Source organism: Delphinus delphis, chromosome 10, assembly GCF_949987515.2.
Source record: "Delphinus delphis chromosome 10, mDelDel1.2, whole genome shotgun sequence".
NCBI classification, from domain to species: Eukaryota; Metazoa; Chordata; class Mammalia; order Artiodactyla; family Delphinidae; genus Delphinus; species Delphinus delphis.
This window is the reverse complement of record NC_082692.2, coordinates 23715993-23739243: the sequence shown is the minus strand read 5'-3', so window position 1 is coordinate 23739243 and position 23251 is coordinate 23715993. Positions and strand designations below refer to the sequence as shown.

General features: G+C 48.9%; 1 protein-coding gene across 1 annotated transcript; it reads right to left on the bottom strand.

Annotated features, from left to right (window-relative positions):
• Window positions 1-3311: 3311 nt before the first annotated feature.
• Window positions 3312-17433, bottom strand: LOC132432940 (butyrophilin subfamily 1 member A1-like). Its single transcript, XM_060023803.1, has 10 exons — window positions 17147-17433; window positions 15828-15959; window positions 12906-13253; window positions 10318-10599; window positions 10002-10202; window positions 9713-9733; window positions 9593-9619; window positions 8488-8514; window positions 4384-4410; window positions 3312-3973 (listed from the first exon to the last, which is right to left on the bottom strand). Exons 2-10 carry the CDS (start codon window positions 15910-15912, stop codon window positions 3312-3314), a joined length of 1680 nt encoding a protein of 559 aa, XP_059879786.1. The 5' UTR covers window positions 15913-15959; window positions 17147-17433.
• Between the last annotated feature and the right edge of the window lie 5818 nt (window positions 17434-23251).

The following is a 23251-nucleotide window of genomic DNA, read 5'->3' as shown; positions in this document are numbered from 1 at the left end:
ACACTAAGCCCAGCCATAAGTCCAGTCAGGTCATCCTTTATGACATTCCCTGGTGTGGACCAGGGCAAATGCCAAAAGCCAGGTCACAGAAGCAATCTCCAGACAGGATGAGAGGAAGTGGACCAGGGACCTGGCTTTCTACTAACCTGGCTGGATCAGATGCAAGTGTATAGAGGACCAGATAAGTGTGTGCCCTTCAGCACAGCGCTCCTCTCACAGGAGCTTTTGTAAAGTACTGAGTGGCAGTATTCCCAGTCACTCCCAGATGTGAGATTCATGTCTCTGGTGGTACCTGAGAGGATGATTTTAGCTGACACATGGGTGTTAATCTTGATCAACACAGGATTATTACAGTATCCCACCACCTCCATGGGAAAAGCCATGTGGTATGGAAAATTAGAGGAAGAAAAAGAGAGAAAGAAAAGAGGAAAGAAGGTGGGACTCCATGGAATTGAAAGATAAGCCAGGGAACTCCCCCAGTGCGGAGGAAGAGATGTCCGGTCTGAGCCTAACCTGAGAGAGAGAGTTTTTCCCCACAGAGCTTTGTGTGGTGGGAGGACACGCAGGGGGTCTCAATAAGGGGAAGCAGAAGTCATTTGGGGATGTGGCCTCATGCGGAAACACCCTGACCTTCCTTCTGCGGACTCCTCCCCCTCTGACTAAAGAACTCTGCACTCCATCACATACAGTCTTCACTGAGACCACACAGTGTCAGACAGGTGAGTGTAGAAGGTGAGAGGCAACAATCAAATCAAATAGAGAGAATGAGGCAATGGAAATGCCAGCCGAGGACTCTTTGATTAAATGGATGCTGGACAGTACTCAGCTGTGTGGATGAGCAAGCTAATAAAATGGGGAAGGGGGAACTTCCCTAGTGAAGCAGTGATTAAGAATCCGCCTGCCAATGCAGGGGACACAGGTTCGAGCCCTGGTCCGGGAAGATCCCACATGCCGCAGAGCAACTAAGCCCGTGCACCACAACTACTGAGCCTGCGCTCTAGACCAGCAAGCCACAACTACTGAGCCTGCGTGCCACAACTACGGAAGCCCACGCGGCCTAGAGCCCGTGCTCCGCAACAAGAGAAGCCACCGCAATGAGAAGCCTGTGCATCGCAACATAAAGTAGCTCCCATTCGCCTCAACTAGAGAAAGCCCGCGCGCAGCAACGAAGAGCCAACGCTGCCAAAAACAAATAAATAAACTTATTAAAAAAAAATTAGCCACGAAAAAAACCCTTTCTGTTTAATTAAATGTTTTCCTAAACAACATAATAAAAGACACAGAAAAGTACTTTGCAACTTTGACCAATATAACTTCAAAAAAACTGATAACAAAATTATACATCTACATAACATTTATATCAGTCAATTCTGACAAAGCACTACCATACTGATGACCTTAATCATTCTTTCTGGAAATACTTAGGCAGCTGGTCCCCTTGTTTAAAAAGATTACTCCTCTGTTGTGTGGATAATTCGTATCACATGAACATCTTCCTTTTCTCTCTATTTCAAAGGAAATATGCCCATAGCTTATCCAAAAGTAATATAGTGTCATAAAGGTATAAGATAAATGGAAGAGGGGATAAATATAACAGGAAATATATTAACATAAAGAATACTTAAAATCCACATGAGGACCCCAAAGAGTACATTTGTGTGACCTCAGTGTTGGGGTAACCATTATAATGAATCTGTCAATGCCTCAACTACTCTTTCCCACGCACTGGGGGCAGGGCAGGGCCCTCCTCTAAGCCACACTACAGTTGAGATGTTTATATCAGAGTCCAGCCAGGAGACAAAAACCACATCAGTCATTTGAAAGGGGAAAATTGAGATGAAGAACTATTAACTACCAAAAGGTAGTTAGCTTATAAAGAAGGGAAAGAAAGCTCTAAGGAATACAGAAATAGCAGATATGGGGAAAACACACTACCTCTAGGGCTGAGGCAGACCCTGCACCTTTGGCCACTCAGCTTCCACACACACCATTTTATACACAATTGAACTTCCACGTAACAGCACCACAGCTCTGCCTTCTCACCGATCAAGACAAAGCTAGCCTTGCAGGGGAAGACGTTCTCACCCTTTCCCCCAAACGAGGAGACAGACAGACCCAGACGTTGGATCCACACTGCTCCTCAAATGTAATCACGATACCTTTGACTCTTCTGCTACCTGAAGACTGTATTACAAACATAACCTCCAACAACTTGAATAAAAGCACAAGGGTAAGAAGAAGAAAGAGGAAGAAAATGGATAATAAATAGAAATCAACACACACACGCACACATACACATGACAAGAAAGAGAAAACATGCAAAGCTATTAAAGTCCTCTTTCTGTAATTGATCACAGGGTAGATCAGTATCCATGACTGCCTTCTTCCACTTCCTACCCTCTGTCTTCTCACCCCAGAACCACAGGTCAGATTCTCTACCGGGTCAAGTGACCACAACTTCATTCCCAAAGGTCTGGCTCCTTAATAGTACCGTTTCCTTTCGTTTGCTGTGGTTTTCCATTAACCTTTACCATTGGACTTGGAAGTACTGAGAGGCAATACATGGATAACCGGCTCCATGCTCATGGTCAAAGCTTTCTACAATTCACCCTGCCCCTGAAAATTCTCTTCTTCATTTACATCTTAATTTGGATATCAGTTCTTTTATTTCCATCTGCTGTTGACAGAAATGAAAAACCCAGATCCTTCTCCTTAATTCCTTAAATGAACACAACACAAGTTTTTCACAGGTAACAGAAATTTACTGAGGTTTGGAAAAATGGGTGTGTTTTATCCATCACAGAATATGAAATACATAAAATAAAATACTAGACTTCTTAGAAGTCCATCTGCCACCCGTTTCCCTGGAAATTTTTGGATGACCACATTTTCTGGCTTAATAGTAAAGTTCCCCCAAAACAGATCTGGGGACCAACCATCAGTCTCTGGGTTCTTCTGCACAAACTCAAATTGGATACAGTAAACACCACTTTATTCTGCAGAGTAATTCAATCTATCACATCCAAACAGTATAAAACCCTCATGAAATATTTTTCATTACCGAAAGAAAAACAACTTCCCATAGTAAAATTCAGGCTACCCCAAAACGCGCTCAGAGTCAGCCTTTATAATCTGCTCCCTGAGCACAAGGCAAGAACTGATGATTCTCATAACCATACACCCAGGAGTCTGCCTCCACAGCAACAGGGCAAGACTCCCAGCCATCCAGGACTCACCGCAGAGGCCTCTGTAACATGGGGTCTGCAGCTCCATGAAGACCCACAGCGAGGGGTCCAGGACAGTGACGAGCCCTATGGGGACACAGCCTCCGGTTTGCAGGGGAGTAATGGAGTCTCAGCCACTGAGGGAGCATTAGCAGCAGAGCCTGAGCTGAATCCCTCCCCTGGGAGGCTCACAGGCTCCTCCAGAAAAGAACTGTTATGGGGCACAGGGTGCCCCTCAGACCATCCCTCCTTGGAACAGATGGTCAGGGACACATCTCCTGACCTGATCATGAAATATGGAAAGATGGCCCCAAAGAAGGAAGCCCGAGGGAAGGAGAAAATGTGGGAGCCATCAGTCATGTTGTAGAAAGAGACATCCCCTTCCTCATGGTCCAGGAACACCCCTACCCTGTGGGGAACCTGTCTGAGGGATAGCCGAGTCAGAGGTACAGTACGGGCACAATGTCCACTTTTATACTGCCCCACAACCCAGAACCCCTTATCTGGGGATTCTACATACCAGCCGTTCCTGTTCACATCTTCCCTACAGACCCCCAGAGCCCACTCGCTTTGGTCTCCATCCCTGATCTCCACCTCCCAGTAACAGCACCCTGATGTGATGCTCTCAAAGCCCAATACGCTGCAGGTGTCTTCTGAGCTCACATTGGTGTCCTTCCAGGCCACAGTCGTGTTTTCATGAGAGACGACAAGGTTTGAATGGGCAGATCCTGGATCCAGAGTGACAGGCCCTGCAGAGAAAGTTGCCTATCATGCAAGGCCTTCCCCTGCCCCATAATAAGAGCACACAACCACCCCCGAAGCTGGACTCTCAGCTGCATGGGGAGAAGGCTAAGCCCCCCTAGATTAGAAACTTGTGACTCAAGTTCACAGCCTTCCAAACAGGAAAAGGATCCACAAGACTAATTTCAGAGTTACATATGTCACAGGGCCCTGAGGACCAGCCTGGGCTCCAAAGACTGAAAAATATCTATTTAGCATCCAATATCAGTCACAACCACCAGCCCCACCTATGCGACTATCAGCACCACAACGCCCCCCCACCACTGATGGTGCCAGGATCCACATCACCACTGAGAACTGAAGGAGAGGCCACGGGGGCAGCAGGAGGAACATCCAGAAAGAACACGAAGTCACTCACAGGCCTGGAACTTCTCCTTCCGCCAGTCTACAAGAGAACCACACGTTTCATATCAGGGGTTTGCAGAGACTACATATCAGGGTCAGAGCTTAGTCGTCTGAAGCATACTGATGTGAGAGGTATAAAGGAAAATGTTTTGGAAACTTTCAACTGATGCATGTATTTCTTTTCTCTCTCCCTCTCTCTCTCTCTCTCTCTCTCTCTCTCACATACACACACACACACACACACACACACACACACACACACACACAACCATCATGCTTCAGCCTCCCTTGAAGGCTAAGCCATAGAACTTAATACTGAAGAATTGAGAGGCCTGATATCAATTTGAACATAAATTGATATTTCACCAGATTTCACTATAAAATGAAGCTTTCTGAAGTCCCTAGCCACTCACCCATCCTGAAAACTAGGTTTTCTGGAGAAAGAATTGGGGATATCAAAATTTCCAAGGCTTTCACGTAATTATAAAGAATTAATCGAGGGGCTTCCCTGGTGGCACAGTGGTTAAGAACCCGCCTGCCAATGCAGGGGACACAGGTTCGAGCCCTGGTCCAGGAAGATCCCACATGCCGCGAAGCAACTAAGCCTGTGCACCACAACTACTGAGCCTGCACTCTAGAACCCGCGAGTCACAACTACTGAGCCCGCGAGCCACAACTACTGAGCCCACGTTCCACAACTAACAAAGCCCGCGCACCTAGAGCCTGTGCTCCGCAACAAGAGAAGGCACCGCAATGAGAAGCCCGCGCACCAAAAGGAAGAGTAGCACCTGCTCGCTGCAACTAAAGCCTGCACACAGAGACCAAGAACCAACACAACCAAAAATAAATTAATTACTTTAAAAAAAAAGAGTTAATTGAGCTACAGTAGAAACTAACACAACATTGTAAAACAACTATACCCCAATAAAAATAAAAAACAAAAAACAGAGCTTATGACATGGAATGTCAAGTTTCCCTCTAGAATGTTGTACTTAATTATTTCCTTTCGTCAGTTATAAAACTACCTTTTCATCCCATCTTTTGATAGGTAGTGAAGATATATGTTTGTTCATGTGCTTATTGATTTGGAATTTCTTCTTTTATGAATTGCATGTTTGTGCCAGTTCCAGTGGGGGGGGAATTTTATACTGACTTACACTAGGTCTTTCTCTATTTAGCATTTTAAGCCTTTGTATGTCACATCCAGGGCAAGTATTCTTCCTTTTTGCCATTTTTGTTTGTTTGTATTTTGTTGTTGTATTATGGTGTTTTGATGAGGGAAGTATTTTATTTTTATGAAGTAAAATATGGCATAATTTTTTTAAAAAAAGAATTAATTGAGCTGAACGTGCAGGTTACCTCTAAGCCAGCAGTAGAGAGAATACAACTTGGCTTAACTGAACTCGAAAGTTGACTATAAACCATTAGTGGAGAGAATTCGGGATACAGCATCAGAGAAATCTTGCCCACTTAGGAGGCAACGGAAAGGTTTCAAGGAAGGGAGACAGATGTTCAAAGTGAGAAAGACACACATTCAGTAAGAGGAAAGACACTAATGAATTCTCTTCCCCCTTTTCGCAGGGTTAGTGAAGCAAAAACACCCCTATATGTGAGGGAGAACCCAAAATACTGGAACTAGTCATCTGCTTCCCCCTCTAGTTGCCCAGAGAGGTTGTAAGCTTCCAGGAGAACCTCAGTGAGAGGCCCCCAAAGATGTCATTGTTCTAAACCCCAAAATGTGTAAATATGTTGTGGTAAAGGGAACTTTATGGATGTATTAAGAACCTTGGGATGGGGTCAAGGGTAGGCGGGAAACAACAGTGCCTAAATAGCTAGACAGGACCTGCCGCTCCTCAGCTGACCCCAGACCAAGAATCTTAAGGACCAGGTCAGGCTAGTCCCCCCAGGATGATGGCCTGATATGACTAAGGGAGAGCAGAGGGACCCCTTCCTCCACTGACCCAAGGCCACATAATCTCTTCCAACCTCCATACTCCCTTTTGGGAAGAAGAAAGGAAGCTCGCCGCCAACCAAAGCAGAACCTATATGAGTCATGGGACCCTGAAATGTCTGCACTGGGAGAGCTGTTGCCTCCAACAGGGTGAAGACTCGGGAACAAGATCAGAACATTTGTAGAAGTATGTAAATGACATTTCCGTGCACATTGGGGGTGCAAATTTGTGACTACCATCCCCACGTAATACAGGTTCATGCAGAAATTGGCATTTCCGTCTCTGTTCATTTGATTGATGGAAATAAGATCACAAAAACTGGCCTGACCCATGTGACCCTTTGAGAAAAAAAATGAACTTTAACTTACTTGTTCTTCACCAAGACACTAGTTGACACCCAGCTATAAATTTCTGTATCACGAGTGATAGAGATTAACAAGAAGAAGGGGGAGGAGGAGAAAAGAGAGTTGGCATTTAATTGTGAGACTCCACAATGTATCGAGTGTGATGCTATTCTTCACTTAATTTCCACAGCAAATCATTAAATTACAAATTGTTTTGCCAGTTTTATGAATAAAAAGAGATCAAACATTTGTTCACCTCACACTATGAACCTGCCAATATGAAAATGTTGATTCTAGTGTAATGGGATTTGTCCTTACAAAATAGAAGGGTTTACAAGATACACATTAACGCACATGCTCTTTAATCTAGCAGGTAGGGGGAGATGGTAAAAGAGGACGATCTGATCCTCCTGTTTAACATATAAATCCCAGGGAGAATCGGTAAGAATCCCTAAGACGAGATCCTCAGTCCTCATGCTTTCTTCACCCCTTGGTTTACCCCTCTCTGTCTCTCATGATCTATACTCCTGACTGTAAACAAAAACATTCCAAGCAGGGAAAGGGCATGTTACACAGGCTTTGAGGGTATAGATCTTTAACTCACCCCAAAGCTAAAGGGTCCTTGGGACAACCTTACATTGCACTAGGATGCCCCATACCACACTCCTGCCCTGACCACTACGGGAAGATTGCGATGGTCTCATTATCAGAGGCAAACTCAACTAGAGGGTTACCTCAAAATGGCTTAAAAATAAATGTGTCTTGACTGAAATTTCTCAAAGTGGTATCAAGGAGTTGATTACACTTCGTGCACCCAAATAACTTGCACATCCTCTGTGTGCTCCCCAACTCAAACCACCATGGTTGTGCCTTGTGGTCTCTCTTCCACCACTACAGGCAACCCCAATCTCTATAAGACAAATCTCAGACACACTACTTCCTCCTCATCTCCTCCTCTCTTCCTCCTTCTGGTCTTGTCTTCCTTGATTTGCTCCACACCCATTCTCTGGGAAAGAATCGTGACTCCTCTATGTTTCTTCACACATTGCCCCTAATAAACCTAACCAGGAATGAGCCTATCAGTGAACACAGAGTTCTCCGAAAAGGAGACATAATGGTTGTTCCTTTTTGTTCCTATTACACAAACATATACACAGGATTTTTCATATAATTTCAGATCTTTCACAGACCCTCACCCCAGGAGTCCATCAACATCCCAGAAGTTCTGGACCCCAGATCCAGAACACCTGCTCTAGAGCAACTAATTCCTCAGCAACCAAGGAGGCTTGGAGGAAGAAACTGAGCCTGGACAGGGAGTCAGAGGAAGCAGAGAGAAGACCAGTATCCCAGAGGACCAGGAAGAAGCGGGAAAACCAAAACTAGAGCCAAAAGGGGTAGGAATTTTGGAGCAAGAGGGATCAAGAACCAAGGGCCCCCTTGGGAAGACCTGAGTCCTAAGCAGGCAAGCATGATCTCTGAAATCTTCCAGAGGTGAGCGATTCGTGATCCACACGGTCATTCCCTGCTGCTGTCCCTCCTCACAACTGACCTCTCCATGGTCACTGCACCAGTGAGCAGTTCCAGCTGGGCCAGGTGTTTGGGGAGGGCGTTGCTAACCCTGACAGCGCCCTGCAGCAGAGGACAGGCCGGAATGAAGGCAGATCTGTGTTCCAAGGAGGAGTCCCTGCGGTCTCTGGATAGAGGCTACAGAAGTGACAAGGAGACCAGGGACACCAACCGCACCCTCATGTGTCCCCTGATGGAGAAGAGGGAAGAGTCCAGGTTGGGGAGGGGAGGCTACAGGAACTCAGAGCCACTTACCTGCATACAGCTGGGCCTTCCTCCAGGCTGAAAGGGAACACACCCTGGTGAGACCTCAGCCAGAACGAGCCTGCTCGCTGTGAATCCCCTGGCCCGTGCCTCCCCTCTGCTCTGCAGGTGAGACTAACTACGGTCGTGGAGAGGCTGGAGGGGAGGTGACCCCCTGCTATGTGCAGACAGCAGGTGTTGTGGGAATTTCCCTGGACCACAGGTCAGGAGCCCTGCATTACAGGCTGGCTTACACCACTGTCCCGCTGCTCCTGTGTGATGTTTGACAAGTCACTTAGCTGTTCTGTGCCTCAAAAACCTCAAAAATTCTTATTCTACTTACATTGACTTTTGCCACTAAGGATCAAAATGTTTCCTACTATGTGTGAAAACATTTTAGGGAAACAATATAAATTATTCAATAATTGTAAGAAAGCATCATCATATTCAGTTTTTTTCTGGCAAAGATATATTTGGGAAATAACTTGAAATGCGAACTATTTAAGGACAGGAATGTGAGCTGAGTTCTGGGGTAAAAGTGGCTAATGTTTCTCAGATGAAATATTTCTAGAGATAAACATCACTATTCTGGGGCATTGACAGCCCTTCCCATCACATTCCCACGCATGGTCAGCCCAGCTATGCCCCCATAACTTTTTGATCATCACCCAAAGAAACTAGGGGGAACAGACCCTCTTTGGATGCTGTTTTGGGGTGGAGACAGGAGGTCACACTCCTAAACTGAATCACCTCGCTGATCTGGATAGCTCCTTTGATGCAATCTCAGAGCACATGACTTTTGCTTCCAGGTACTGTCTGAAAACCAGGGGCATTCAAGGCTAGAAAACTATCAATATGGTGGGTCAGTCAAGGCTGGAATAAGACGCAGGGTGCATGATGGACCCTGGGGTCACCGTCACACCCAGGCTCCCAAGCACTGGGTGGGAATCAGCGGCCCAGATCTGGGAGAGCCCTTGCAGCTGGGTTCTGCCTCCCAGCAGCCTCCACTTCCGCCCCAGGGAGGGGGTCCACACGGCTGTGTCTGGACAGAAGCAAAGAGAGGGATGCCTTGTCACAGGAGCACAGGAAACCCAAGGACATCAGGAGAGTCACTCACCAGCCAGGTAAGCGGATTTCCTCCAGCCTGAAAGGCAACACACAGGAAGCAGGTGAAATAAGAAGCAGAATGTCTCCTCTGACGGGGACGCAGAGAGCTCGGGGGAAAAGCAGAACTTACCGAGTTCTGTCCGGAGTTCATCTGAAAGAGAGTGCAGAAGAAGCATGAGCTCCCATCCCTAAGAAAAAGCGTCCACAAAATACCACCTCTCTGTGTGTAACCCGGAGGAGGTTCTAACCCCAGACCCATCGGGGCCTCCCTGGCTCCAGCCATCCACCCTGGGTCTCCCCAGCCACCTGCCCTGGGCCCGGATTTCCCTGGAGCCCTGCACTCAGGAAGGCTCTGTGGTCGGTCATCCATCTCAGTGCGGCTGCCATACTCTCCAGCCCTGGCCACTGTCCTGCCTTACCCGTGTCCTTCAGCACCTCCTCCTTCGTCCGCCACTCCTGCTCCTTCTCCAGGCGCAGATTCTCCTTTTCTTGCATTACCAGTAACTTCCTGAAATGTTCTCTCCAGGTGTAATATCCAGCCCCAAGGAGCAGGGCCATCAGCACAGTCAGGCTCACTAAGAAAGCCAGCTTCCAGGGAGAGGCCTGGGGAAAGAAGGGCTCTGCGGCCCGGGCAGAGGCCCCGTCAGGGCCACCACCAAGACACCCAAGCCCAGGACACTCAAGAACGCCCGGCCCGCTCCCCCAGCCCTGCGGGATGCAGGGAGCAGCGCTGACCTGGGATGAAAATGGCCATGGCCTTCTCCTGGCCCAGGACAGTGTTGAGGACGGAGCAGGTCACGTTCCCTGCAGAGCTGTCTCTCACCACCAGAGCCACTTCCACGCTGAACAGCCCTTCAGCGTCCTGGCTGTGGGCCTCGGAGAACGCCGGGGACTTCTCTCCGCTGAGGTCTCTCCACTGCACCTGGGGCTTCGGGAACCACCCTGAGGCCGTGCACACCACGCGGACCCCATCCTCCTCGGGCCCTGTGATGCGCACCTGAGGGGCAGAGCCCACACCTGTGGGAGGCAAGATGTAGAGCCCAGGGGGGCCGCCTGGGTCCTGGGGACCCCAGCAGTGCCTATGTGCGCACAACTCCAGTGGGAGCCCTCACCTTGCAATCTGGGGCTCTGGGGGAGGCTGTTCCCTGCAGGGAGAAAGGCAGCCGCTCTGCCATGGGGAACACAAGGAAGGGGTGTGGGGACCTCCGGGGGCTCAGAGCACTGGGGCTCTTCTCCCCAGTCATGCAGGTGCAAGGGCTGACACCCAGTGGAAACAGGAGGAATGTGGTCCCAGGTCCCAGCCTTATCCTCGACTCTCCTCACCTCACACACTCTCCCAGGGCATCGGCTTCCACACCCACTGCCTCTCTTTGAAAATCACCACCAAAATTAGATCAGATGACAACCCTATCCCCTGAACTCCCCTTCCATACATCCACATCCAGTGGGTTATTTCCACCAGGACTCCTCACATACACGTCAAACTTAAAATTCCAGAACTGAATACGTGATTTTGCCCCATCTGTGATACACTGATTGTAAAAGATTCCCAAATCGTCACTCCCTCTTTATATCCAGCTGGCCCTCAGCCACACACTTTCTGATGCCTTCACACTCTGCCTCTGGGCCGGGTCAGGTGACTCAACTAGCCAGTGAGAGACTAGGCCATGTGACCCAAGCAGAGGTTCTAACATCCTCGTGCCATTGGGCTACCCTCTGCCACAGGGAGGCCATGTTTGGTCTGGTGCAGCCTTTTCAGCTGAAGCTTTCCTAGATCAACCAACACCCAGTTGAAAAAACCCAGCAAAGGTCCTTATGGTGGCCTCCTCAGCCGACTGTAAGGACAGATAAGAATTAAAATTAAGAGGCGTCATTCTCTGCATTGAAAATAAAGGAAGAAATTCCCCTCCCATCCTTTTTCTTAGAACACTTGCTTTAGAAAAACTGTAATTGTAGGTATTTTCTCCCCACTTCCTTTTTTTTTTTTGTCGATTTTTAATTTTTTGGCTACACGCCACACGGCACGTGGGATCCTAGTTCACTGACCCAGGATCGAACCCGCAGCCCATCCATTTGAAGGGCGGAGTCCTAACCTCTGGACCGCCAGGGAAGTCACCCCCTCCACTTTGAAATGTATATAAATCTTTTTTGAAAACTAGATAGGCCTCTTGCCAGCTTTGGAAACCACGAATGCCTTTCTCTAGGACCTGGGAACCATCTCTTTGAAATATAAATGTTAAGGGAGACAGCACCCAACTTTCGCCTTCCCTGTGGAAGGGTAGGAGGCAGACTCCAAGCTGTACAACCACCTTCTGTCATAAAGGCATAAGAATTTGTTTTTCCTCTGGATAAAGCCAGTTAGCTAACATAGTCACCTCAATTACCAGGAAAATTGAGGGTGAACTATGTGACAGATGGTGCTATCAAGTCCTCTGACCTGAGGATTAGTTACTGTTTACCTTGAAAACATGTATGTAATGGGTCGTATCTGCTTGACTTTATGAAAGGGGGAGCTTTCTCTCTGTCTTTGTGATCTCTTAGTAGATTGCCTGTGATGTGTATCACACTCTGGTTTAATGCCCATTCAGTAATAAAACTGTATTCTTTCTCTACTAACTTTGTGAAGACAATTTCTGGTTTGGGAGATTTTGTTTTTAATTGTATTTCCCCAACACCACCAAAGATGTATAAATAATCCCAGGTAAGATTAGTCAAATACAGTCCAGATTCGCTGTACTCCCTCCATGCCTGATTAAATACATGGTCATTGTTATACGCCACTGCGATTTTTGTGGCTGTTTGTTACACAGCATTATCATGGCAACAGATGACACATGTAAAACAAAGAATGTTGCCCACCACGCAATTCTACAAGGATCAAGTCATTAGCACTGTAGCCACTCACTGACAGTACACCCCGAAAGGAATTCAGGACCAAAAAATAGGATAAGGCACTCTGTACTTTGGAAAAACAAGCCCCTTAGATAGTTAGAGATATCTCAGGGGAAAAAAATTTAATGAACCCAGGTTCTTGCATCTTCCCATACATAGAAAAGCGCTAAAACCTATTGATCTAGTATTTATGGATTGCCTCTAGAATATAAACTCCACAGAGCAGGGAACATTGTTTGGTTCACTGATGTATCCCAGGTGCCCAAAATAGGATGTGGCACAGAGTAGGCTCTCAATATATTTGCACTGAATAACGGAATGAGTGGAAGAGCCTCCTGTTCATCTGTAAAATGAGGGGCTGGTTTACATGGTCCCTGAAGTTCCTCCCAACTCCAGTATTCCAGGTCAAAAACATAACTCAAGTCACCAACCTGCCACCTTCAGCTCCAAACTCGCCTCTTCGTAGAAGCCTCCCTTTCTGAAGAAGCAGGTGTACAGCCCATTGTCTGAAACCTGGACCCTCTGGATGCGTACGGCAGCCTGCCCCTGGGCAAGGAAGTCGCTCACCAGCGAGGTCCGCCCTGCGTAACGAGCCATCTGCCCCTCATTCTGCTCGACTCGGTTTTGATAGATGAACACGGCTTCTGAAGACTTGGAGCGGAACCACCTCAGCTCCATGTCTTCTGCACTTATGGGTGGGAACAAATGACACGGCAGCTCGGTGTCTCCGCCCAGCACTGCCACGATGGGATCCAAGGGGCCAGTCACGAAGAACCCCACTGTGGACACAGACATAGGAGTGAGAAAGGAAGAGAGACACAGAGTGAGGGCAGGAAACACACACAGTCTGGTGGGAAGGCCCGGGCAGGCTGGGGACAGGTGTTGGATAACATGAGCCATCATGACCTGAGGGATTGAGCTGTGATGATTCTGAATCTCCGCAAGACATCCTGATCACAATTTTATGACCCAGAAGTGATGTCACAGAGAATCCTTCATCCATCTGTACTGCTGTTTTCACACTCTTTCATGGAAAACTCTAAGTCAGTGGTTGGCAACCTTCAGCATGCAGCAAAATCAGCAAGACGGCTTATAAAACACAGTGCTGCCCCCTCACCCCCGCCCTGAGCTTCTGATTCAGTAGGTCTGGGTGGGCCCAAGGATCTGCATTTCTAAAGAATTCCCCGAGGGCTTCCCTGGTGGCGCAGTGGTTGAGAGTCCACCTGGCGATGCAGGGGACACGGGTTCGTGCTCCGGTCCGGGAAGATCCCACATACCGCGGAGTGACTGGGCCCGTGAGCCACGGCCGCTGAGCCTGCACATCCGGAGCCTGTGCTCCACAACGGGAGAGGCAAAAAAAAAAAAAAAAAAAAAAAGAATTCCCCGAGATGCTGAAACTTATGTTCCAGGGACCTTACTTTGAGAACGATAGCTCTATCCTGGCCCCTCTTGGGCAGGACTGAACCCTGACGAAAGAGAATACCTGTGGCCTAGGACAGAACTCCTTGATCACTCAGCCACACCCAGAAACATCCCCACTGCCTCCCCTAACTTAATTATTTGTGCTCATGACTTTCTCCTCAACTGAACTACAAGTGCACTAAAAACTAGACGCAAATGCTATTTTCATTAAAAACCTGCCTTTACTCTCGTCGTCCACAGGAGCCCATATTCACCCCACCGATATCTTCTCAGAGCCATTGGCCTTCTGAGGCGTTGTGGATGGGCCACGACATGACCCTTCTGCAGCACAGCCCCGCTGGATCTCCAAAGAACCACTTCTCACTCCTGAGCTGCTCAGACTTGGTCTGAGTCACCCTTGTCCCTCACCTGGAGGATGACAGTAGACTCCCTCCCTGTGTCTTCCTCTCCCCAGTCCTGTGTCTGCGACTCTTCAACCTGGAAACCATGTCCTTACTCTGCTCAAAGCCTTGCCATGGCTTCTCGTCACCACCCCCCGCCCCCGTGCCTGTGGACCACAGGCCTGGTGGGGATGACCCCCAGGGCCTCTCTGACCCCAACTCCTGCATCTCTCCCTCTCGCTCACACTGTTCCAGCCAACACTGCCTCCACAGTCCCTTGAACATCCCAGGCACACGGGCAGATTTTCACTGGCTGTTCTTTCCTGCAGAAACCATCCTTCCAAGGGACCCCTCACAGGCTCACACCCTCCTCCAGGTCTTTGCTCTCATCTCCTTGTCTTCACTGACCACCTCACTGAACACGCTGCTGCCCGCTTCCCACCTCCACACCCCTGACTCCCCCCCACCCCAGCACACGGCTTCACTGCCCCCCTCTTCTCATCTCTCTTTTTTTTTTTTTTTTGGTTTATTTTTGGCTGCGTTGGGTCTTTGTTGCTGAGCACAGGCTTTCTCTAGTTGCGGCGAGCGGGGGCTACTCTTCTTTGATGTGCAGGGGCTTTTCATTGTGGTGGCTTCTCTTGCTGCGGAGCACGGGCTCTAGGCGCAGGGGCTTCAGTAGTTATGACTCGCGGGCTCCAGAGCGCAGGCTCAGTATTTGTGGTGCACAGGCCGAGTTGCTCCGCGGCATGTGGGATCTTCCCGGACCAGGGATTAAACCCGTGTCCCCTGCATTGGCAGGCGGGTTCTTAACCACTGCGCCACCAGGGAAATCCTCTTCTCATCTCTTTTAACAAACTGACTAATATAGCTGTTTCTTGCATTTATTATTCATGGCCTCCTGCTAGAGTGTAAGCTCTAAAAAAACAGGGATTCTCTCTATTTTATTCAAGTATAGTACCTAACACGTAGTCGACACCTTATAAATATATATAGAATGAAGTGAAGTAATGGATGAATAAGAACTTCAATACCAATAAAGCTGGGAAACAAAAGTTAAGTGGAGGGCTTCCCTGGTGGCGCAGTGGTTGAGAGTCCGCCTGCCGATGCAGGGGACGCGGGTTCGTGCCCCGGTCCGGGAGGATCCCACGTGCCACGGAGCGGCTGGGCCTGTGAGCCATGGCCACTGAGCCTGAGCGTCCGGAGCCTGTGCCCCGCAATGGGGGAGGCCACAGCAGTGAGGGACCGGTGTGCCACCCCCAAAAAAAAAAGTTAACTGGAAAAGTATGGTCATATTTTTGACAGTTGATGTTTTAAAACATCATAAGTTCATAACTGAACAAATGTCGAGGTCCCTTACCCTTATTTTATGGTTTAGAGACTCTTGTTAAATATTTAATAACAATTACTGGTTGGGGAAGCATCATGATTTTTCTAGAGAAGGGACTCCTCAAATAGCAACCCACTCCTGACGGTTGGTGGAGCTGAACCAGCCCAGCTCCCGGGGATCCACTCACCCACGAGGACACAGGACGAGGGGTGGGGCACACTCACCTGCGGACCCCCCGGTGGGCAGCTGGATGAGAAGGAGCAGGGAGGTGAGGGGGCAGAGCGCACAGCAGCCGGAGAGATCTCCCATGGCGTCAGCTGGGGACACAGGGCAGGAGGCAGGGCCGGCCCGGAGCTCTGGGGCCCCAGAGGGGAGGCAGGGCTCAGGGCCAGCAACAGTCCCTCCAGGAGCAGAGCCCCCTGCTTGATCACTATGCTGGTGAGGTGGTGGCCTCCCACAACCCTGACACCAAGAAAGCCCTGGGTCTGGAGCTTCCCACCCCTGTAGCAAGCCTCTGTGGGGCTAGACAACCACTAGCTTTGCTTGGGAAAAACACAGTCCTTCCCTTCCCACCCCAATGGCACCTGCAGCGCAACCCACTCTGCCCAGAAAACCAGGTGCTTCCTTTCTCAGCACCAGGGGCCCTGTGGTGGAAACGTCCTCCATCTCCCCATTATTCACAACCACCGGTGATGCCCCGGGACAGAGACCCAGACTCAGGTCCCTCACCACGAAGGACAGGCCAGTTCTCACTCGTTGTCCTTCTGTGGCCCCCCAGAGTGACCAGGAATCACTGAGAAGCCCCAGAGACACACTACGTCCTCCTCAAGGAGACTGTGGGTCCGTCACAGGTACCCTGTGCTGCCTCTGTTGCTTGTTTAGTTGACCTGAACTTCAATCCCACCCAGCCCTTTCCTGAGAGGGACCAAGGACATGGCCCTGCACCCCGGTGCCCAGCCAATCCCCACTGACAGGTTAATCCTCACCCTCACTGCCTCTGAAGAAGATTTCTGCATTGGGGTAGAAGATCCCAGTGGAAACAGAGCAGCCGAGGAGATAAATGAGTCCTGGTCCGAGAAATGACTTAGTGTTCAGGGTGGGGGACGAGGCAGCCTCGGGTCCTGGGAAGGACAGATTCTTAGGGCCGACTGCTGAGTCCCCGAAAGCTGGGGCACTGTCTGTGTGACGACCTTAACCAAGTTTCTCAACCTTCTCTGCCTGTTTCCTCATCTACAAAATGGGCATGTTAACAGCATCTAGAGCCCAAAGTTTTCATGAGAATCCCAGGAATTTACATTTCTAGAGTCACTACATGTAATTAGAACGGGGCCTATTACTACTAAGTGCCAGAGATACGACATTAAAATGAAGGAAGGAAGGTACACCCCTCACCGCAGTTGTCCTGGGTCTTCCTAGAACCACACCGTCATCCAGCGCCACCCACCCCTGCCCCCAGCCCCACCTCCTTCTCATCCTCTTCCTCACAGCCAGCTGCTCCCTGCTTCCTCTTCTTGGCCCACAGGTGTCTTCGAAACCAACCTACCTGCTTGGAAAGGCTGGGGCTTCTGAAGCGTCTCTCAACTCAGCAGCGTGAGAAGGTTCAGGGACCCCAGCAGACCCCAAATCTGCCCTCAAAATTTGCACCTGAAGTTAGTCACTCTGAGCCCCAAACCCTAATTCCAGATCGAAACCTGAGTTCCTCACGTCTGAGGGGCAGGCGGCTCCCAGCAGAGTGGAGAAGCAGCAGAGCCTGGCACAGGGGTGTCCCCGCTGAAACGGGGACCATGGGGACCCCGCTGAAACGATCCCGGACAGCTGAGTCCACCTTTCTCTGGTTCCTTCCACTATTTGAAAGTGAAACTTGGAAAAAGCAATCCCAGCAGACTCTGCCCTGTCCTCTGGACAGTCACCCAGCGATCACAAAGGAAACAGCATGATCAGAGCAGTAAAAGAGAGTAGATACAAGTAAGCTGAAACCACCCTGAGCGGGACAGATAGACTCACAGACTCGGTAACCGTAATTTGGACAAGTGCTGCCCTCCGGGTTGGCGCCTAACCTCGGCAGTGGGGACTGTGTGTGTGGCACAGCCAAGGGTACTAGCTGGCCCCCTGCCTGGTCTGTGTGCCCCAGGGGCTCACTGCTGAGACGATCAATGTCAGCCGGTAAACTGCACCGGAACACAGCCCCCAGTGTGGCTGTTTTCTCTTCTTCCCCAACAGATGACCCAGGAGCTCCCCACAACCTGGCAGCCTCAGGAGCTTCCACAACCAGCTCCAGGACCCTGGCCCTGCCCATGCTGAATGGACAGTGCCCTAAGACTTGTTCAGGCTTTATATCACCCGTGGCCTGGGTACAGCCATTCAGACCCCTCCCTGACAGGCTGCAGTGAACACCAGGAAAGGCTGGTCTCCAAAGAAAAACCAGGGAGACTGGCAGTTCCTCTCCTGCCCCTCCCTCACCTGCAGTTTGCTTACTGAGTAAAGGGCACCTGTGTTCCCCCAGTTTTCTCTGCCAGAAACTTGAGAGGCATTCTTCATACCCCACTCTCCCACCCAGTCTACTTCCAAAAAGTTCAAGATTTTTCACAAATTCACGTCGACGGCCAGCACCGACTTCCAAGCCACCCTCATTTCTCAGCTGCCTCAAGCAGTGGTCTCCTCGTGGGTCTCCCCACCCCCACCCCACCTCCAGCCTCGCCTCCTCCAGTTCATTTGCCTTCCAAGGTCATGATCCTCTCACATCGTCTCTTGTCAACTCTCTGGCTCACCCCTCAAGGGACCTCCCCGCTTAACCTCTCCTCTGTGGCTCCCAGGCCTCCAACGTCCTCTCTGACCTCATCCCCTGGTTCTCCCAGGTGCTCCCTTACTGGCCTCAGGTGAGATCCTCCAGTTCCCCGAGCCTTCCCAGCCGAGGACCTCCTCACCAGCCACTGGATGCTCCTGCCCGCCCCCTCCTCCCCCAACCTCCTCACGTCCAGCTCTCACCTAAAATGACCTTGCTCGGGGGACCCTTTGCTGACTTCCCGAACCCCATTGTGGGCCCCATACACATGCTTCTGGGGTTTTGGTTGCACCCTGTCTCCTCCACAGCCCTGACCTGTGCTCAGGTGAGGAATGTCTGGGGAATCCAGGAGAGGAGCCACTGTGTGTCCTGTTCAGCTGTCCAGCACGTAGTAAACACTCAATAAACATTACTTGAGCTCATTTTCAGGAGTCTCTTCAGCAGCGCATGGGCTACTCAGCCTCGCCCATTTTCAGAAAACATTTTAGTCCACAGAAACACAAAGACCGTTAACCCTGAAAGTCAGCCCCTGGACAGATGCAAGAGCCACACCATCTGCCCCTCTTTTTTCTTATCTACCCCAGAAATAAACGCATCACTGAGTACAGCCCTGGCCAGAACCATCAGCTTCAACCACTTCTGATGCTTCCTCAAGCCTGCCCAGCGTGGGGGGTTCACAGTAAAGTGACTTTCCTAGTGTCTCTCACACCTCACTTCTGCCTGGCGGTTGTCATTATTATCCTCATTCTACAGTCGAGGAAATCAAATCTCAGACTGACAACCACACACCCAGCAAATCTCTCTCAACCTGCGTTCACTCTGGGTTGTTCTGAACGGCCTGTTATATTTACCTTCATGGAACAAGGACTGACCGACCCGCTGATGCCTGGGATGCTTGGTTTCTGCCCGAAGTCTGGCATGACCTATTACCCAGAATTCTGGATATACCCGAACACAGCCCCCTTTGTCATCCCACAAAATCCCATCTTTGCTAATATCTACTTACACTCGGGAGTATTTGGAAAATCCACATTAACACAAAAGTACCTAATTAGATGAGAACAAATATTAGCCTCCGGGTCTGCCTAAACTTCAGCCCCCACTACCTCCACCAATCCTTTCCCCACAAGGAGATTTTTCAAGGCCTGAGAAACATTAGAGGAATTTTATGAAAACTAAATTTGACTGAATACCTACTAAGTGCCAGGAACTGAGTCACACAAATCGAATTTACGCCACATCATTTTCACACATGCACACAGACATGAAGTAAGATAAGAGCCCTGCCACTGAGGACACTTAGTCCAGGCCCCTCACAGAGGACGGAGGGCTAGAGATGCAGGGAGGCTGCCCCACCCACCACCTCCAGCCCTCAAACCCCACCCAGCTCAGCCCCCTGCTCCACACACAACTCCACAGGAAGCAGGAGCAAAAAGGGACCTTGGACTCCGTAATGCCACGAGATGATCTGGCGGGAAAGCCTATCTCACCCTGAATGCCAGCCCTTTGATTCCATACTGGGAGGGGAAGAGCAGCAGGGATGACAAAGTACAGGGAAGATTTTCTGGAAGCACACTGGAAGGACACTGGAAGGACACTGGAACACACTGGCAAGATGGATGTCAAACAACATACTTCACTGCCCTCTCCCAGACATCAGGGTCATGTTCCAGCTGCTTTAACAAGAAAGGCTGCTCCCTAGCCACAGATGATTTTTCTTTCTCAAGGTATAAATTATCCTAATGCTAGTGGGGTTAATAGTTTACTTTCTTCTCTAACAGCCACATAGTACCTCTTATCTTTAATTGGCTTCAAGTGCTTTCAAAAGAGTTTCAGATAAACACCTAAGCCATAAAGCAATGGTGATGTAAAATGAACTGTGATTCTTAAAATGTTACAGTGCATAAATCACAGCAAGATCTTTTTCAACCCACTGCCTAGAGTAATGAAAATAAAAACAAAAATAAACAAATGGGACCTAATGAAACTTAAAAGCTTTTGCACAGCAAAGGAAACCATAAACAAGATGAAAAGACAGCCCTCAGAATGGGAGAAACTATTTACAAATGAAGCAACTGACAAGGGATTGATCTCCAAAATTTACAAGCAGCTCATGCAGCTCAATAACAAAAAAACAAACAACCCAATCAAAAAATGGGTGGAAGACCTAAATAGACATTTCTCTAAAGAAGACATACAGATGGCCAAGAAGCACATGAAAAGCTGCTCAACGTCACTAATTATTAGAGAAATGCAGATCAAAACTACAATGAGGGGGCTTCCCTGGTGGCGCAGTGATTGAAAGTCGGCCTGCTGATGCAGGGGACACGGGTTCGTGCCCCAGTCCGGGAGGATCCCACATGCCGTGGAGCGGCTGGGCCCGTGAGCCATGGCCGCTGAGCCTGCGCGTCCGGAGCCTGTGCTCCGCAACGGAAGAGGCCACAACAGTGAGAGGCCCGTGTACCGCAAAAAAAAAAAAAAGAACTACAATGAGGTATCACCTCACACTGCTCAGAATGGCCATCATCAAAAAATCTACAAACAATAAATGCTGGAGAGGGTGTGGAGAAAAGGCAACCCTCTTACACGGTTGGTGGAAATGTAAATTGGTACAGCCACTATGGAGAACAGTATGGAGGTTCCTTAAAAAACTAAAAATAGAATTACTGTATGATCCAGCAATCCCACTCCTAGGCACATATCTGGAGGAAAACATAATCCGAAAGGATACATGTACCCCAATGTTCATTGCAGCACTATTTACAATAGCCAAGACATGGAAGCAACCTAAGTGTCCATCAACAGACGAATGGATAAAGAAGATGTGGTACATGTATACAATGGAATATTACTCAGCCATAAAAAGGAATGAAATAGTGCCATTTGCAGAGACGTGGATGGACCTAGAGATTGTCATACAGAGTGAAGTAAGTCAGAAAGAGAAAAACAAATATCGTATAATATCACTTATATGTAGAATCTAGAAAAATGGTAGAGATGAACTTATTTGCAAAGCAGAAATAGAGTCACAGATGTAGAGAACAAATTTATAGTTACCAAGAAAGGAAGTCGGGGTGAGATGACCTGGGAGATGGGGACTGACATATATACACTACTATGTTCAAAATAGATAACTAATGAGAACCTACTGTATAGCACAGGGAACTCTACTCATTGCTCTGTGGTGACCTAAATGGGAAGGAAGTCTAAAAAGGAGTGGATATATGTATACAGATGACTGATTCACTTTGCTGTACAGCAAGAAACTAACACAACATTGTAAAGTAAATATGCTCCAATAAAAATTAATTTAAAAATGTCATAGTGGATGGAAAGAATTAATTCCCTTTTTTCTTAAACATGCAATCTGGTACAGCTTATTTTACTTGACACTGTTAAGTTGAAGTGTTCACTGGATTAATTTACACTGTTGGAAAAGTTTAAACAACTCCTTTGATACTTATTTTTTTAAAAAATAGGAGCGCGCGCACACACACACACACACACACACACACACACACACACACACACCAGGCAATGATTTTATTTCAACATTAAAGTGTTTCCCTCCTTCTCTAACAACGATGGCCCTGGCTGGTGGGCTAAGCTCTGCCCTGGAAGCCTGCTGAGCAGAGCCCCAAGGGCACAATTGGGGCCATGACCTTCCTCTGAACCTGCACTTCTGCCCCTCTGCTGAGGAAGGACAGCCCCTCCCAGAATAGGCTGTCATCTCCAAAACTGAAATATCCAACCAAAGGTGGCTCACAGACTTCCTTAGGCCCCTTACTCATTCCCAAGAGTGGGTGCTGCCCGGGTCCACCCAGAGGTTGGCTGCAGAACCCACCTGGACCATAGCACCTACCCCACCACCCTCTGAGTAGACAATCTACTCTGCTTCCAAAGTCTGAGATTCCTGGGGACATGAAGACGCATCACTCCTGCCTGAGCCCTGAGATGTATAAAGGTAAAGGAGGGAGACTGGGGAGAAAGACATTCTTATGGAAAATGTAATAAATTTTATTACAATAATGAATAAACAAAAGATAATAAGAGATTAATAGGAAAGGAAACACAAAGATAGTATAAGAAAGGAAAGAGGAAGGAAGGAAGGAAGGAAGGAAGGAAAGAAGGAAGGGAGGGAGGGAGGGAGGGAGGGAGGGAGGGAAGGAGGGAGGAAGGGGAAAGAAGGAAGGGGTAGGATCCCCCTGGCATTCAGCCCTGGCACATCTGGGACAGGACACCTGAATGAACACATCTGCCCAGAGTGTCTCAAGCACGTTCCCTAGTCACTGAGATGTCAGTGAATTTTGCAGAGAAAGTTACTGTACTGCCCACATGGGTGACCCACTCAGCAACCTGGGAAGTATTTACTCAGTCTCTCAATCCCATAGGTCAGGCCCACCCACAGTCAAGAGTTAATCAGGCAAGTCTTGCTCGGAGGGATTTGAGCGCCAACGTACAGGAAAGGCCTGGAGTTCTGGCGCTTTGGCCTCTGTCCCTGAGAGAATCAGAGGAGAGAGACCTGGCAGTAAAGGCAGGAGAGGCCCTGACCAACCCTCAGAGGCCGATTCCAACAGCCCCCAGGATGCCCGCCCTGTTCCTTCATGTCAGGAGACTTGTCTCCACAGGCTGAGCTGCAGGCTGAAGCCCTGAGGCTGGGCCCTGCTCTCTAATGAGTGTCACCAACTACTCAGGCACACTGTTCACCCAGTTCCATTTTACTCTGAACGTTACATACTTTATTATAATCCTCAGAGGAAAGTTTAACTTTCCTCATTTTACAGCTGGGAAATAGAAGTTCAGCAATATGAGGGGACCTGCCCAGGGTCAGACCTTTGTGTGTCAAATCCACAGGCTCCACCCCAC

Excerpts from the sequence above, each read along its gene's own strand:
- LOC132432940 (XM_060023803.1), bottom strand. The coding sequence starts at position 15,912 with ATGGGAGATCTCTCCGGCTGCTGTGCGCTCTGCCCCCTCACCTCCCTG. Across the intron at positions 10,600-12,905 it reads TTTGGAGCTGAAGGTGGCAG|GTGTGGGCTCTGCCCCTCAG; the intron begins GTTGGTGACTTG and ends TGCCTCCCACAG. Across the intron at positions 8,515-9,592 it reads GAAATCCGCTTACCTGGCTG|CCTGGAGGAAGGCCCAGCTG; the intron begins GTGAGTGACTCT and ends GTTCCCTTTCAG.